At 36.3% G+C, this 15,260-nt stretch overlaps 1 protein-coding gene across 1 annotated transcript in view; it reads right to left on the bottom strand.

Annotated features, from left to right (window-relative positions):
- The window catches only part of LOC132555093 (multiple epidermal growth factor-like domains protein 6), a 177,213-nt gene that overhangs the window by 123,332 nt on the left and 38,621 nt on the right, over window positions 1-15,260 (bottom strand). Inside the window, exon 3 of the mRNA XM_060219436.1 lies at window positions 14,721-14,858. Within this exon, the coding sequence (XP_060075419.1) occupies window positions 14,721-14,858 (138 nt within the window). The remainder of the gene's footprint in view (window positions 1-14,720; window positions 14,859-15,260) is intronic.

The raw sequence follows: 15,260 nt of genomic DNA, 5'->3' as shown, positions 1-15,260 counted from the left end.
AACGCTGAATTTTTAATGAAGTAATGATGAAAGATGATTATTTATATTAAATCTTAATTATGAAGGTGTGTATTTTTTTCTGACACTATACCGATGTCGCATTCTCTCGTGAAAATAATTCATCGGTGACGTTTATTGAGACGAAAAAATAACGTTTTGTCATTTATGTCGTTTCTTGATAAATGACAAGAAACACAATAAAAAAAACATTGAAAACGGTCATTATAAAGGTTACATAGGCATACATTTAAAAGGTCAACGTTATTTGTGGTCAACAAGACGGATGACTTCAGTAAAGGAACAAGTCTAGACGCCTAGGTTTACAACAGTAGGCATAAAAAAAAGGAATATTTGTGTACTGGTCTTTTTGCATTTACAGATCCTGTCTGATTCTATTACTTATCTCAATTTACTTCAGACATTATGAATATTTTTTCAAACCTATTTCAAATCCAAAGTGAGTTTTTTCAATCATTGATTAATTTCGGAGTGAGATTGAAATTTGAAATGAAAACGAGGTGATATTGTGTTGATTCTAATGCAGGCAAAATATCGAAATGATTCGATATATATGAACATAGAAAAATTCTATATTAATCACATACCATGTCATAATGAATGTATTCAGCCGAGACATTTACATATTCATTCACAAAATTCAGCCGAGACGTACTTAAGCTTAATTTGAATGGAGTTGTGTATGGTAAATTTTATCAGCGGGATTAGGAAACATTCGGGTTTATATCTTTATAAGTGGGAGAAATATCAAGGATCAGCGGTAGAAGTACAATTTACAACGGATATGTTGTATTAAAACAAAGGAGCCCTTGCTATAATATCTGAAACACTGAAGCGCTGTGTATAGGGTCTTTATAAAGTTAAGTAGTGGCTCTCAATGAATCTACATAATCGACATTTTAATACCTCCTGATCGACCGGATTATGTAGGTGTATTAAAATATTTCTTGGCATTAGTATGTGCTCAACACTTGCATTCATTTCACATACATTGGGAGATCGTCCTTCACTAACCATAGTTTTTGATAGTACTCTAAACGATAAGCGTTTTGATTGATAGCACTTAGCGGAAATGGAACTCTCCAGTCTTAGTGTGCACAAGAAAGCGACTTCCGGTACATGTCGCTTTGTTTATAAGTAACCTGTTTATTTACTGGTATTACACCGAAGTAAAATATTTCATATAGGACGATAATGTATTTTAGAAAAAGCAATATCAACATACAGAAACATATTGAAATCGCCTGTCATCATGTTAATAAGTTTACCCCTCTACATTAACACGGACACCACACACCTGGTGTTTTTCTTAACAGTTTTGTTCATTGTTTAGAAAATAACCAATAAAATCAATATCAAGTGTTTCATTGTACTAATGTTTGTTAATATTCATATAATTATGATAAAATTGCTACCTAGTTCCGGAACTATGGCAGTTTTAATGAAGTTATATAGTGTAAATGCTTCACTCCAATGAATTAAATTTTTATTTTTTTTTTATTTCACAATCATTGCAAAACAAGTTATAACAATTTATACTAAATTACCCTTGTTGGCCCGGATTTAAGGCGTAAGGGGTCTTATTGTGAGAGGAATACGGAGTACCCGGGAAAACCCACGTGGTCGGACAGGTGACCCTCTACCTTTCAGGTCTGTTCCGGGACTCGAACCCAGACGGCTTGATGAAAGGCAAGTGTTTTGAGAATGCTCTAATGAATAATTGTTATACCATAATCTACCTGAATTTTCGTATATTGTTTCTGTTTTATAGAGTGTTTTGAAATTCTGGAATAAAATGGTTGAATTGGAATTTTATAATCATTTGGAGAAAATAGAAAAAAAAGCACACCATTTGTTTGAATTCTCAGTGATTTTCTCACTTCCTTGATCTTATGTACTATGGTTTACGTGATGGAGTGTTAACATAACACTTCTTCTTGTCACAACTCCCCAAAACAGCAAACATCTATTGTATGTGATGCCACTACTTGGCATCGCATCAAAGCAGAAAAGAAATCACCTATTTTTGATAACGGTTGTACTTTCGAAATTCTACAAGACGAAACGTTTTACGTTGTTTTCAGCATTTACATCACGTTTCATGGTCAATGGCAGTGTTCCCAAGCACGTGCCTTTGTACCACATCTTGACCACTGGGACGAAACGACTTCTAAGAAATACTTTGTATACTTTCTGTTAAAATATTCATCTTGTCAGTTTTTTTCCCTTAAAGATGTTTGTTTATTGACGGGATGTTTTGCGATGATAAAGATATAGGTGTAGATTCCATTGGCAATGATTGACAACAAAGATGTGCTTATAAAACTAATCTTAGTGTGTCGGTGGCGATAACACGGAAACGCTATTTTTAGGACTGGGGCGGGGATGGAACGAGAGCAAGAGCTATTTCATTACATAATCCATTCCTCGATTATATCCCATTTATTCAGAAAAAAATGAAAGTCACAGAATTTGTTTTTTTTAAAACTAATCACTGAATCTGGATTACAAACGAATGGTCGTATAATTTACAATGCCGACATTCTATTGTGTCACTCCGCCGGGGGTCTTGGCAGAGTCCTGATAATGAAGTATTTCACGTGTAAAGAAATAATTGCGTGGATCTTGTCGTTTTATTGACGCTATGGTGACAGTATTCCATCCTGTCCATTCTGAGTGGTGGATGAAATTTGCCGATCAACCCGTATCTTTGAAAGAGTGGGTTCAGCCGGAGTATCCCATTAAAATAACAGCATGCACTCGGTCAAATTGTATCGTCGATGTAGTTGGTTCGATAAGCACGTGCCGTCATCACACATATTGTTTAAAGAGACATATTTGTAAGATTTCTTTGTCATATCGGATAAAAATGAAATAACATGTCAAAGTATGTTAAAAGTTGTGCATTTCTGTTTATTACAAAATCTAATCGTTAAGTGCTTTTAAGTTTCAATATGCATAATTTCAATGTTTTACACCATCGGTACATTTCGGTAAAAGCGGAAGTGTATTTTTACCGCGCATGACAGAAAAAGTAGATACCCCATTGCATGTTAGGCGACGTCTTAGAGATGCCACTCGGTTCGTCTGTCGATGTGTTACCAATTCCCGCTTTTCTTTCCTGCCCATCAATGCTGTTAATGTCGTAAAAATGACACGGTGAAGTAAATTATGAGCCGTTTTTGACACCGAGGCTTTCCTCGCTATCTTTTTACGTTTGTCGTGCTGGTATCAACTTATTTTATTCTGGCACGGAGACCTTGATAGGAAATAATCAACTTCATCAGAAATTGATTTTGTTCTTTTTTTGTTTGTTTGTCAGTATGATATGTATACGGAATCTGATTCTTATTGACGATAGTAGGTAAACATATACTTATGTCCTTAAATTAATCATTAATCAACATTATATAGGCCTGCACATTTCACAACCAAATACAATTCTCGATGTTATCGCCAACCTCAATATAAGGCGAACATTAACTGGAACAAAAGCGGGTGGCATTATAACGATGTTAGATCGTTTTCTATTCACGTCACTGTAATTGTATATGGTACGTGTATTTGAATTTTTTTTAAAATTCTGTCTCTATCTCGTTCACAGTTAAGCACACAACGGGGAACATGACGAGCACACATTGTGGATTTAAACATTTCAAGTTTTCAAATGATCAATTCAAATAAAAGTATTAAGACGTGCTTCAAATCTTGTACTTAATTGAATTTTAAGCAATTTTAACTCGGGCGTCAATTGTAAACACAACATATATAGTATACTGGGGCACCATAGAAACATTGCCTAGTACTTCCGGCAGAGATTACATATGCATTGCCAAAACAGACCTACATTCAAGCCAGCAGACGACAATTGATTACAAAGGTAAGAATTTAAGTAAGAACTATTACCAGTAAGCTGAAGCACATATATTTGCTACTGTTCCAGCCCGTGATATAAAATTCCAGCAGCTGACGGACTTGGCTTGTATTTTATACGTGGTTTATAAACCGGAAATTATGCATCTAAATATAAAATTTTCATCGGCAATATTTCAATCGTCAAATATTAAAGTATCGACATTGCAATAGTTGGATGTTCTGGAGTTGCCGTTATTGTAGTCTGATCTACGTTTCGTTTACCGCGTAAATCTTCAACGTTTCGTCTGAGTGGAAATCCTCTGTATTTAGGGACCTATATCACGTGATAAATGGACGTTTTACATGTATGTGCTTTGTCGTATAGCCATTTTGACCTATAAACATTTAAGATAAATCAAGTGTTTCGACGAAAAAACCTCTGCAGAGTTTCTGTAGAATGAAGGACAATATTCTATTTCTGTACTTTTCTAATAAATCAAAATCAAACACGTACAATGTTATCATTAGATTACACAAAGCAGATGGCGGCTACGGGGCATGCGCAGTGTCTGCATCAGTCGTCATGGTAACTATGACCCCACGTTATCCACTTTTGACTAATTGGCTACCATATTCGCGTGCAAATTGAAGCCGAGTTGACATTTGTGTTCTTAAAGAGATGTTAAACCCCAAAAATCACCATGTAACTTGTAAATAAAACAAATTATCTCCCATTAATGTCTATTACCTGCCTTGTTAAACGTTACAGGGTGAGCAGGCGTCAATTTTATACCTGTCCATCACGATTAGCTCGATCTTGCGTGGACGTGGACCATCGAAGGCGTCGCACCGTCACACCTTAAATCAAGTGAACGCACGCGCATGGCCACACTTTAATTCGATCACGTGATGAAACGGGCCTAATTGCACCTAACGTAGTGGTGATTTAGGAAGTTTTTCTCTCCATATAAAAGAGACCGAGATGAAAAAGCTTACATTTCCTTATCAGGATAACTTGAATGGAAATCAATATCGTGATTTTCTCTTTTGTTTCCTCGCTTGTTTGTAATTAACCCTGACTTAGAATGATTATTTAATGATCAATTAATTTGTATTCTATAGCAGGCCTGCAAGGGATTTCATCATGCAGTCTCTAAAGAAGATGGAACGCAACTATACTGAAAAACTATCATTTGAAAATCAGCCTATACATTAACGACGTACATATCTTGATAAAATTCTTTATTCAAATCTTAAAAAAACATATTTTGATATATTTATGTATTTAATTTGACGTAAATATTACTTAAAATGCATATTTTTTCTTCTTTTACAACAGTTTTGATACAGGCTGAAATAAATGATTTCCCGTCTCTTATTTGTAGATGTTTCTTACTGATATATTTCACCCACAAGTGGGCGAGATAAACCTGTCACAGTATTTTCCGGAATGTCTGTGTTGCTGTTTAGAGTGTCCCTGACACCCAGTGACCTAATCTGTTACATATTGCGTCAAGTGTTGCACTCCGAGGTAAAAAAAATACAATGTGTAAAGTAAGGTTTTTGTCGAAGAAGAAACAATCAAATTGTAGTCAGGATCTCCCGCGTCTGTGCTGTAGTCAGGAGCTCTGCAGTCTTCCCGAGTCCTTATTGTAGTCAAGAGCTCCGCAGTCGTCCCGAGTTCTTATTGTAGTCAAGAGTTCCGCAGTCGTCCCGAGTCCTTATTGTAGTCAAGAGCTCCGCAGTCGTCCCGAGTCCTTGTTATAGTCAAAAGCTCAGCAGTCCTCCCGAGTCCTTATTGTAGTCAAGAGCTCCGCAGTCGTTCCGAGTTCTTATTGTAGTCAGGAGCTCCGCAGTCGTCCCGAGTTCTTATTGTAGTCAGGAGCTCCGCAGTCCTCCCGAGTCCTTATTGTAGTCAAGAGCTCCGCAGTTCTCCCGAGTCCTAATTGTAGGTAGGAACTCTCGGGTCCTTATTTTAAGTCGTAGCCCCGATTTCTTGTTGTAGGTAGTAGCCCCCGAGTCCTTGTTGTAGTTAGGAGCTCCCGGATCCTTGTTGTAGTCAGGAGCTCCCGGATCCTTGTTTTAAGTAGCTTCCGAGTCCTTGATATAGTCAGGAGCGCCCGAGTCCTTGTTGTAGTCAGGAGGTCCCCAATCCTTGTTGTAATTCGGAACTCCCGAGTCCTTGAAGTTAGAAACTCCAGAGTCTTGTTATAGTCAGGGGCTCCCAAGTTCTTTTAATGTATCGCAATGGAAATAGCGAGGTAGGGGGGAAATAGCAACATAATAGAAGAAGCACATGGAGGAGAAGAAAACGGAAAGGGAAAGAAAGAAAGCGCTGGAAGATAGGATGTGTATTTGGGATATGTAAGAAGAAAGGTGAATATGTTTATTGACAAAGATAGGAAAGAAATTAAAAAAAAAAACATACATAGAAATTAAACGTAAAGAGGAAAATTCATTGAAAAAGACGCGGAAAAATATAATTATACATTATTTTCATATAAAACTGTTTGTAATGGACTGTGGCCTCAACTACCGATTTAAGTGTTTTATGGTCATTTATCGGTCAGTATCCGTTTACAACTTCGCATACTCTCTTCACACAAATCGTGCTAGTTTCAAGGGTGATTAGAGATGCACGCGCATCGATAGCCATTGAGACTGACCGATTAATTCAATATCAGGACCGGGACCCACGTACGTCCATTCTGAAGTAATTTTGTGACAATCTGATAACATTAACCAAATGCAAAAACAAAAAACAAAACAAAAATGTGAATACGTTAATTGTCAAATTTAAAATGCCATTTGTTATTAGAACTACAATGTATGTACGCAAATTGCTACCAAGACAACAGCGTGACGTCATTTACTTATCAGTTTTTGTACCTCAAGAGAGGGCTTTCAGAAACCGACCTGGGTATTATTACCTGTTCAGAGAATGAAAACTACAGATATTAAGGTCTACAGTCTGACGCTGAGACACTTTATAGGTATGATAGTAAGCGCCAGGTCAAAACAATTTCCGTGAATCATTTAATATTCCAACACAAACTTTATATTGTGATTCATGCATAGCAGAGGTGTAAAACACGATGTTACATCACATATACTCGCAGTTTATAGACCAAACGATCGTTTTCTTCTTATTTTGTTATTTCATTCCTTGTAAGTGATAAAAACACAGAGATTACAACCAAGTAATTCGATTTGCACGTGTAGACGCTCTTGCCTTCCTTTGTATTCGAACACAAATCAATACAAGGGAAAGAAAAAAAAATTACGGAGAAAAAAACGCATTTGGAATTCCTAAACGAACATATGACAGTAAACTGATTTCTTAAATGTGTTACAATAAATCCAGTGTATTTACATCTGTAATAGCTTGTACCTAACAGACAATTTTTATGCATTTTAAGGTTTTATTCGCTCGACATCAAGCTCTTACATGACACCGACTCGTGTATAATTTCTTGAAACGCTTCACATTCCCTCCATAATCCGATTCAAACATTTTCAACACCGGCGTCTCGGTGACAGCGATTGTGGTATGAGTAAGAAAAGTTTTTTTAAATTGTGGATGAAAAAAAACACAAGAAATGAATGTTTGCAACCATCTAAATTCTAGAGTGGAAATTAAAAGAAAATAGTCATTCAATATAGAACAGACATAGGAATATTGAGTCGTATGTTTTGATAATGAAACTGAATTAGGGTAAGGCGATACAAGCTTATTTACATGTAAACATTGTGTAAATAACGTAACAGGCGTATTTGTAACGCAGCACGGTAACATTAGACGCTAGAAATAATTCATTTCAAAGTTGTGCATCTAGCTTGGGTATAAAGAACACATATTACTTCAGGATACACCAATGTAGTTTGTGTATAGTCTCATTTGAACATCTCTCCTACAGTCACCATTTTAAAGCATATTTAACACTATATTGAGTTATCAAAATCATTCTTTCCATTCTTTTTCAAAAAGATTGCATAAACACACTTTAAGAGAAGACAACAACGTTCTGTCAATCACCAAACCATCGTTTTATCGAACTTAGTTCACTGCCAACGAACAATACCATGATATCCTTACAAACTCGGTGTTTCGTTTACACGATGTTCAGATAAATTCGGTGTTCGGATAAACTCGGAGTTCGGATAAACACGATGTTCGGATAAACGAGGTGTTCGGATAAACGTGATGTTCGGATAAACGAGGTGTTCGGATAAACGTGATGTTCGGTTAAAGCGATGTTCGGATAAACGCGGTATTCGGATTACTATAGAACTGACATTATTACATATTTAGAGTATCGAGGATTCCGTGTGGTGTGTGAAAATGTAGGAAAAAAAATATATCAGCGAACCTCGTTTTCAGGTTACTCATCCGTCAATGTGAATAATCCTTGACAAACATATCCAACAAAATCTCTTAGCTACATATAACCAGGACAGAATTAACTAATGGTATATATCGATCTGTAAAAACCTAATACACAGTTCATAAAAAACAAACTGTCCAACATCTCCTGGTTAATTTTATTTTATGAATTAAAGAAACCAATGTCATTTATTTAAAAAAAAAGATTAATCAAATGTTCCTTCCGGGTAATGTCGAGCCCGTAATAGTTTTATTATTATCAAGGACACTGAGAGTGGGTTTCTCTTAAGTATTGGTTCCATAAACGGAATAAGGTTTTAATTAAACCAATAAAACGTGTCACTTTAACACCCAATCTCGTCGAGATGTAGTTTTATTGAATCTAGGAAATTACTTAACGATATCACTGGTTACTCTATCGATTTTTCTTTATTTATACTTATTTCTTTTATTTTAATATACACTATTTTAAGTCGCTGTTTGCATGCCGTACATGAAAAACTCCTAAGGAAAAACTTATTGACTTCATGACATTCAGAATTTATAATTTTAAATCTTAACGCTATTAATAATTTTTGTTTTTATCTACAATACATTTCATATATATTACAAATCCAAAATATATTCCTCCTCCTCCTCCTCCTCCTCCTCCTCCTCCTTCTTCTTCTTCTTAAAAGAGATTAGTGTTTCTGTTGTTGCTCGCTTCCCCCTCTTCTTTCTATCTCCTCTTCCTTCTCCCTCCCCCACTCTCTCTCTCTCTCTCTCTCTCTCTCTCTCTCTCTCTCTCTCTCTCTCTCTCGTCATCCTCATCCTCTCTCTCTTCTTCTTCTGTTGTTGTTGTTGTTGTTGTTGTTGTTGTTGTTGTTGTTGTTGTTGTTGTTGTTGTTGTTGTTGTTGTTGTTGTTGTTGCAACTTGATTCACAAAATCGAAATTCTATACACAATCTTGAAACTCGAATATACGAGAACTGGAAGCAACATTTCAAAATTGCATTAACTCGAAACAACATAATTCTAGTAACTAAAGAACTCGATGTCTTTAGGGAACGTTTCAAAAGCAAACTGCGCTCGACATTTTCATTAACGAATAATTATAACAATAATCACCGAGCGCTCACACACAAATTGCTTTTTAGTTTATTGTTAATATTTCAGGAGCTCTACTTCATACAGACTTGGAATCGACTACATCGTTAATATATTCAAAGGAATTTATGCATCAATAACATGGATAAAGGGAACAATTTCCAGCAATTGTAGAACAGATTGGAGACTTTATTCATTAGAATGTTTCCGGTTTTACATGTAAATGCTTTTGTAGTCTTACAATATATCGCCGTAATTTGAGTTGTATCTAGAGCCAAAAGCTCCCTTTTACAATAATATAATCGATCGTACCATATAAGGATTACTAGCGTCGCGACTTCACAAGATGTTACAACTTTTACGGGTATAAATGGCTTTCACACAAAGGCGCAGATTTCATACCAGTATCAGTGTATATTACAATTAGGCCTGCCCTTACACAACGTGAGATCGTGCTCGCACGAGAGCACGTGACGCGATTTGTTTTCCGCGTCTTGCAGGAGACTGAGACATTGGGAACTACGAGGTAATATTTTCTTATTTAGTCTTCCATTCTCCTGTCAAACTCGTGCACACTAAAGGAAATCACGGGAGTTCCTCTGTCTGGGGATGATTGGTTCGTTTTATCGCCAAAGTATAATGCATTTGCTTTACAAGGCATTCCTCTCCCCGATTTGTTGTGTTGTTGTTGTTGTTGTTTTTCATAATGGACATGTAGTGAAAGCGGCATATATATTACGGAATATTATAGTTACTTAATATCCAATATTACTCACACATGTAATAAAACGCCAATACCAATAAATGGATAAAAATGGTTTGTTTGTATGCACGTAATTACTTTTATTTTATTTTGGCACATTTCTTTGACTCTTGCACGAATGTTGGAGTTTAGTATCAGTATCGAAAGATCGAAACGCATGCTCTTTCATTAATCCAGGTTCGGCGACACGCAAAGAATATCAAATGATAGATAGGTTGAAATATGGCTGTTGTAACAGTAAATATGCTTCCAATGAAGCCACATGTACTATTGCACGCGATCTACAACATTCCGAATGGCTAGTTCCTTCGGAAATGGCGTATATCTATTTTTCTGTTTTCTTCGGAATTTCTCTAGGTTTATCAGCTATTTTCTTCTGAAATGTCGTATTTTTATGTTTTCTTCGGAATTTCTCTAGGTTTATCACTCGTGATTCATTTTGTGCTTCTCCTAGATTATACCATACAGGGTTTACATACGTCAATCAAATCTTCACCTATCAACATCATCCAACGGTGGACATTTTCTTAAATCCATCGTTTGCAAATTACTATAGTTTAAGCGTCATTCAGTATTCAACGAAAACTTTAACCATTATTTCTACACGATTCAACGCTAAATTTTTAATTCTGGTATTGTTTTATGTCGTTAGATGTTTGTTTTCGACAACGTTCAACAATAACCATTTAGTCTCTACCTCGCGTTGTGTTTCTCAGGAAGCTGAAAAATTGACGGGTCTGTGCTGACATGGTTTTGTCCTCGGACAAAATACTTAACCCTTATTGTTCTTGATGGTATGCGATGGGCCTGCCGTGTGTTGTTCACTGAGGTAGACACCAGTTATTACAAGAATATTCAGCTTTAAAATGACGCTGCCAGTTCAGGGACGATAAACACAGCTCACAACCAATATTCTCAGTATCATATTTAAATATTCAACGTTCAGTGTTTAAATTGAATATCTGCTCTCAAATGCCTATTTTTTTAGTGTAGCTTTTGTCCATTTTAATTGCTAACTGACAATTTTGCATTGTTCAACGTAAAATATAATTTACGACTTGCGATGAACGGGGCCGCGGTAAGACATTTGAACTTGTCATTAGCCTTCCACCTGTGGGTCGCGGGTTAGAGACATACGAAGGGTGGATTTTTCTCCGGGAAGTCCGGCTTTCCTCCACCACCCACATCTGGCACGTCCTTAAATGACCCTGGCTGTTAGGACGTAAAGCAATAACAAACTAAAACAACATGGTATTTTTCAAAATTATGGATTTCGGTTATTGTAAACTGTTTTGAATGTTTGAGATTATACGTCCTTAATACATCAAGAGACACATGTAAATTGAACCCATGGATGATAGCACCACTGGCAGTCTCTAGTGCCATCTCAGAGAGCTGTCGTGATCTGGATCTCGATGAATGGCACTCAACAAGGTCAAATTATATATATTCATTTCGATCTAATCAGACCAATCACTCGTGTAAGCTTTAAAGATTGCCGATATTATTGGCACAAAGGCCAAATATAAGCTAAGTCACCATATCCCACCTTTATGCAATGAACATCATGACATGTCAATTTCAAACAAATTTATGGTTGTAAGGTGGTCAATTTTACAGCGTTTCTTTTCAGTTTGTTTGCCATTGGAACGTGATATGATTTAACACCCGTTTCAAATATAGGTGAAATTCAATATAACACGTTGCTATGGTAACTGTAAATACATATTGTCGAAATACAAAATAGGACCTAGTTACCTCCACGCAGATTTTAAATGGCCTCTTAAATTCTGTCGTGCCAATTCTAGTAGCATTTTCTAAGGATTCAAAAACAGCACAGATTTCTGGTAATGATTTTGAAATTAGGTTAGTATGGAACGGCATGGGGACGTAACAGACAGATAAAACATGTGTTTCTATCAATATTACACACTAACTGCCACAAAATAGGATTATATCCGATATCAATCGAAAGCGCAAAGCTGCACGAGATATTCGGCACCGTGGATTAGACAGTCATTTACTATCCAATTTAGTTTGTATTAAGGATTCAACAACGGTGTAAATTGAGACAAATATTGGATTTATACAAGTCAGGGAGGTAAATACACATGTTACGACAACTAGCCATTTTTTATAGGCTTGCGTTCCCCCTTATCGCGTTGGCCAGTTAATTGTTGTGTTTGACGTGAGATTATTGAACGAGAGCCCGCCGGTTGCGGCACGGTGGCTATTGTTTACTCGTACAATGATGTAAAAGTTTATCGACCTAAGGAGTTTGTCTCAGCTCCCCTCATTCGCAAGTCCATAATTTCTTGTCAATTTTTAAGTGGTGCCGTTTGAATCCCTTTGTACAGAATCGTTTTAGCCTAAAATCCGTTTGTAAGACGGTCTTAAGGACAATTTTGGAAAGCCTCTCAATAAATCATTAAGACTAAAAGTATTTTTATGAACTAGCAAAAACAAACAGCCACCTTCAAAAAAAAAAAAAAAAAAGAGAGAAAATATCGAGTTATTTGAGGTCAATATTTTTCAGTTTTTCTCCTTACCCTTGTTTACTAACTACGAAAGCCTGATAGTATTTATAAAATATACTATATACTACTATACGGCTCATATTATCCATATTTGGGTATCTCTTCTAACGAATTGATTATTTCATAAGGAATGACCTTTTAATTTGGGTAGAGATCTGCAACCCATTTCACGATGTTATATGGTGACATACACCCTTAAAGTTGTGTGATTTAAAAAAAAAAATAATTTACTGCGAGACCAAATAATAAATCTAATGTGATTTTATATTATGACGAAATAAGTAAGGAAAAATCCTCAAATCATGTGATCACGTGACCACAATGAGCCCGCCAGTCTTCAGACTTTGTCAGACAGAAGAAGAACTAGACAGTATCGAAACGTGTACAAGTTAAACACGTAAACTTTCACGTGACATCGATCGGTCCCCGGGCACTCCTCTAAAGCATGGATTGTTTAATCCAACGAACGGCAGTTCAACTGATAATAATAGGAGTGCGAGGATAAAGAGAGCGCTGCAAAAAATGGATCTTGTTCACAGTATGTGTGAAATCTATTAAAGGACTTTCGCATTCCTGATATCATTATGTAGAGAGTCAGACTGCCGAAATAGATTCTAGCATTGATTTGCTACTTTGTATGGCTTTCCATTTCGTTTCTGTGTTCAAACAATGAACAGGAAATACAAGCTGTTTTAAGCTAAATAATGTGTATTTTCCCCCTGTCAGCGTCAATTGAAAGGGAATCACTACAACACTGATAATGCTACCAGATACACGAACGTACATGATATAAACAAAATTAGTTAGCAACAGAACAATGAGAAAAATAAAATAGATAATGACGAAACCGCCAACAGTGTGTTGAGAAGTCCAAGTGACTTGCTTCTGACGCCACGAGTTGAACCCCCACCTACAACCACATGTACCATTTAGTCTTCGCTGTCGTTGAGGAATGGTAATATGCCCCCTTGTTTAAATTGATTCGCTAGAGATGTAAATGATTGAATATATCTTCTCTGAAATCGATGGTGAAATGTACATCTTGTAACCTCTAGTACTTTACAGATTTCTGGTATTTGTAACAGGCGTGATTCTCTAATAACACTCTCACAACTTCAGTTCTCCTCATCCAATTACCATTGTACCAAAACGACTGTCGATATGGGAAGCATGTGTGAATAGACTTTCCCCAGAAAAAAATAACGACACATGAATGATTACGTCATATCTGATCTTTCGGAACACCCTGACCGATTATTGTAACTGATATAATTGTAACCAATCACACGAGGCTTTCCGAGTGCTCAGTGAATACTTTAGCAATGAATAACTTCTTGGTTAAGAGTGTTGAAAGGTAGCCATTTTCTAATTATCTCTCCGTGTGTCCTCCGTGTAATTTTTATACAGACTTTATGGGGAAGAAGATGTAGATAAATAAGCTTATACGTTTCATTTCTATTACTCCGTTTTCAGATAAAGGCATAGATCTGTACAGTTGAACAGCTGATTTCGACAGATCTTGGCACGAGAATACTCAGTGCATATGAACCTATAATAAGGGCACGCGTATGTGGACGACGCGAGAAAACAGACTATATGTACAATGCCTATTGATACATCGTACGTAAACATGTGTATGTCTGTCACATCTACAACGAACCAACCTGTACATATAAACATTACTGATTTAAATTTTAACATATATATCGAATACATTACGCACCACTAAACAGAGGATTAGCATAACAGCGAGTGAACCATATAGAAATCACTCATATGACTCTAAAGAGAAAAATGGCCCGTCTTATCCCACTTCATGATCGTATCAGGAAACAAACGTGAACCAATTGTGAGATCATCGTTTCCTTTCCTGATTATCTCCCCTCTTTCGCGATTAATTATTTCGTAATTGCGTCTTCCTGGCTCGTTTAAGGCATTGAGTATGTTGTCAAAATTACCGCGTATGATATTATATTCTACTGAAACCCAACCTACCACTTTGAATTTGTATATTGTATATAATGGATTTTCAAGAAAAGAACTATGAATTATATATATGTAAGTTGTGAATTCTTACCTGCGTTCGTGTCCTACACACCAATTTCCATTATAGCCACAATTTGGCTTCCATACTTTAATAAGTCGTGTGTACGCCTGCGCACAAGGCTGACGCACCATCTTCATCTCTACATCTTGGTATGGACACACATTAGGCCTAAAATACAAAAAGAATGTGCCAATTAACAAAAGACACGCATTTAGCACATATGTACACGCATTTCTAAAGTTTGCGATATTGTTCACGGTGTGGAACATATCGAGTGAAAAAAATACCCATGAATATTTTGAAAATCTGAAATATAAAGAGGAAAAGATAGTTTTTGACTTTCGTAGACATGTTAAGGTTTTCTAATTTACACTTCTACATGGTTGAACATTTTTATGTCGGGTGAAATGGAAATTTATTAAGCGAAGAAAGATTACGATTTTTAACAATAAGAACACATTGTTTGACCTTAAAGCAAACAATAGACTGATACTTTTGTATGCATCACCCCAGCTGTGCAGACGACGTTGAAATTTCAACATCTAATGCTCCATCGAGAAAGTTTATGGT

This window comes from Ylistrum balloti, unplaced genomic scaffold (genome assembly GCF_031769215.1).
Source record: "Ylistrum balloti isolate Yb309-2 unplaced genomic scaffold, AGI_CSIRO_Ybal_v1 Utg369646, whole genome shotgun sequence".
NCBI classification, from domain to species: domain Eukaryota; kingdom Metazoa; phylum Mollusca; class Bivalvia; order Pectinida; family Pectinidae; genus Ylistrum; species Ylistrum balloti.
Note: the sequence above shows the minus strand (reverse complement) of the source record. Positions and strands in the feature narration are given on the sequence as shown.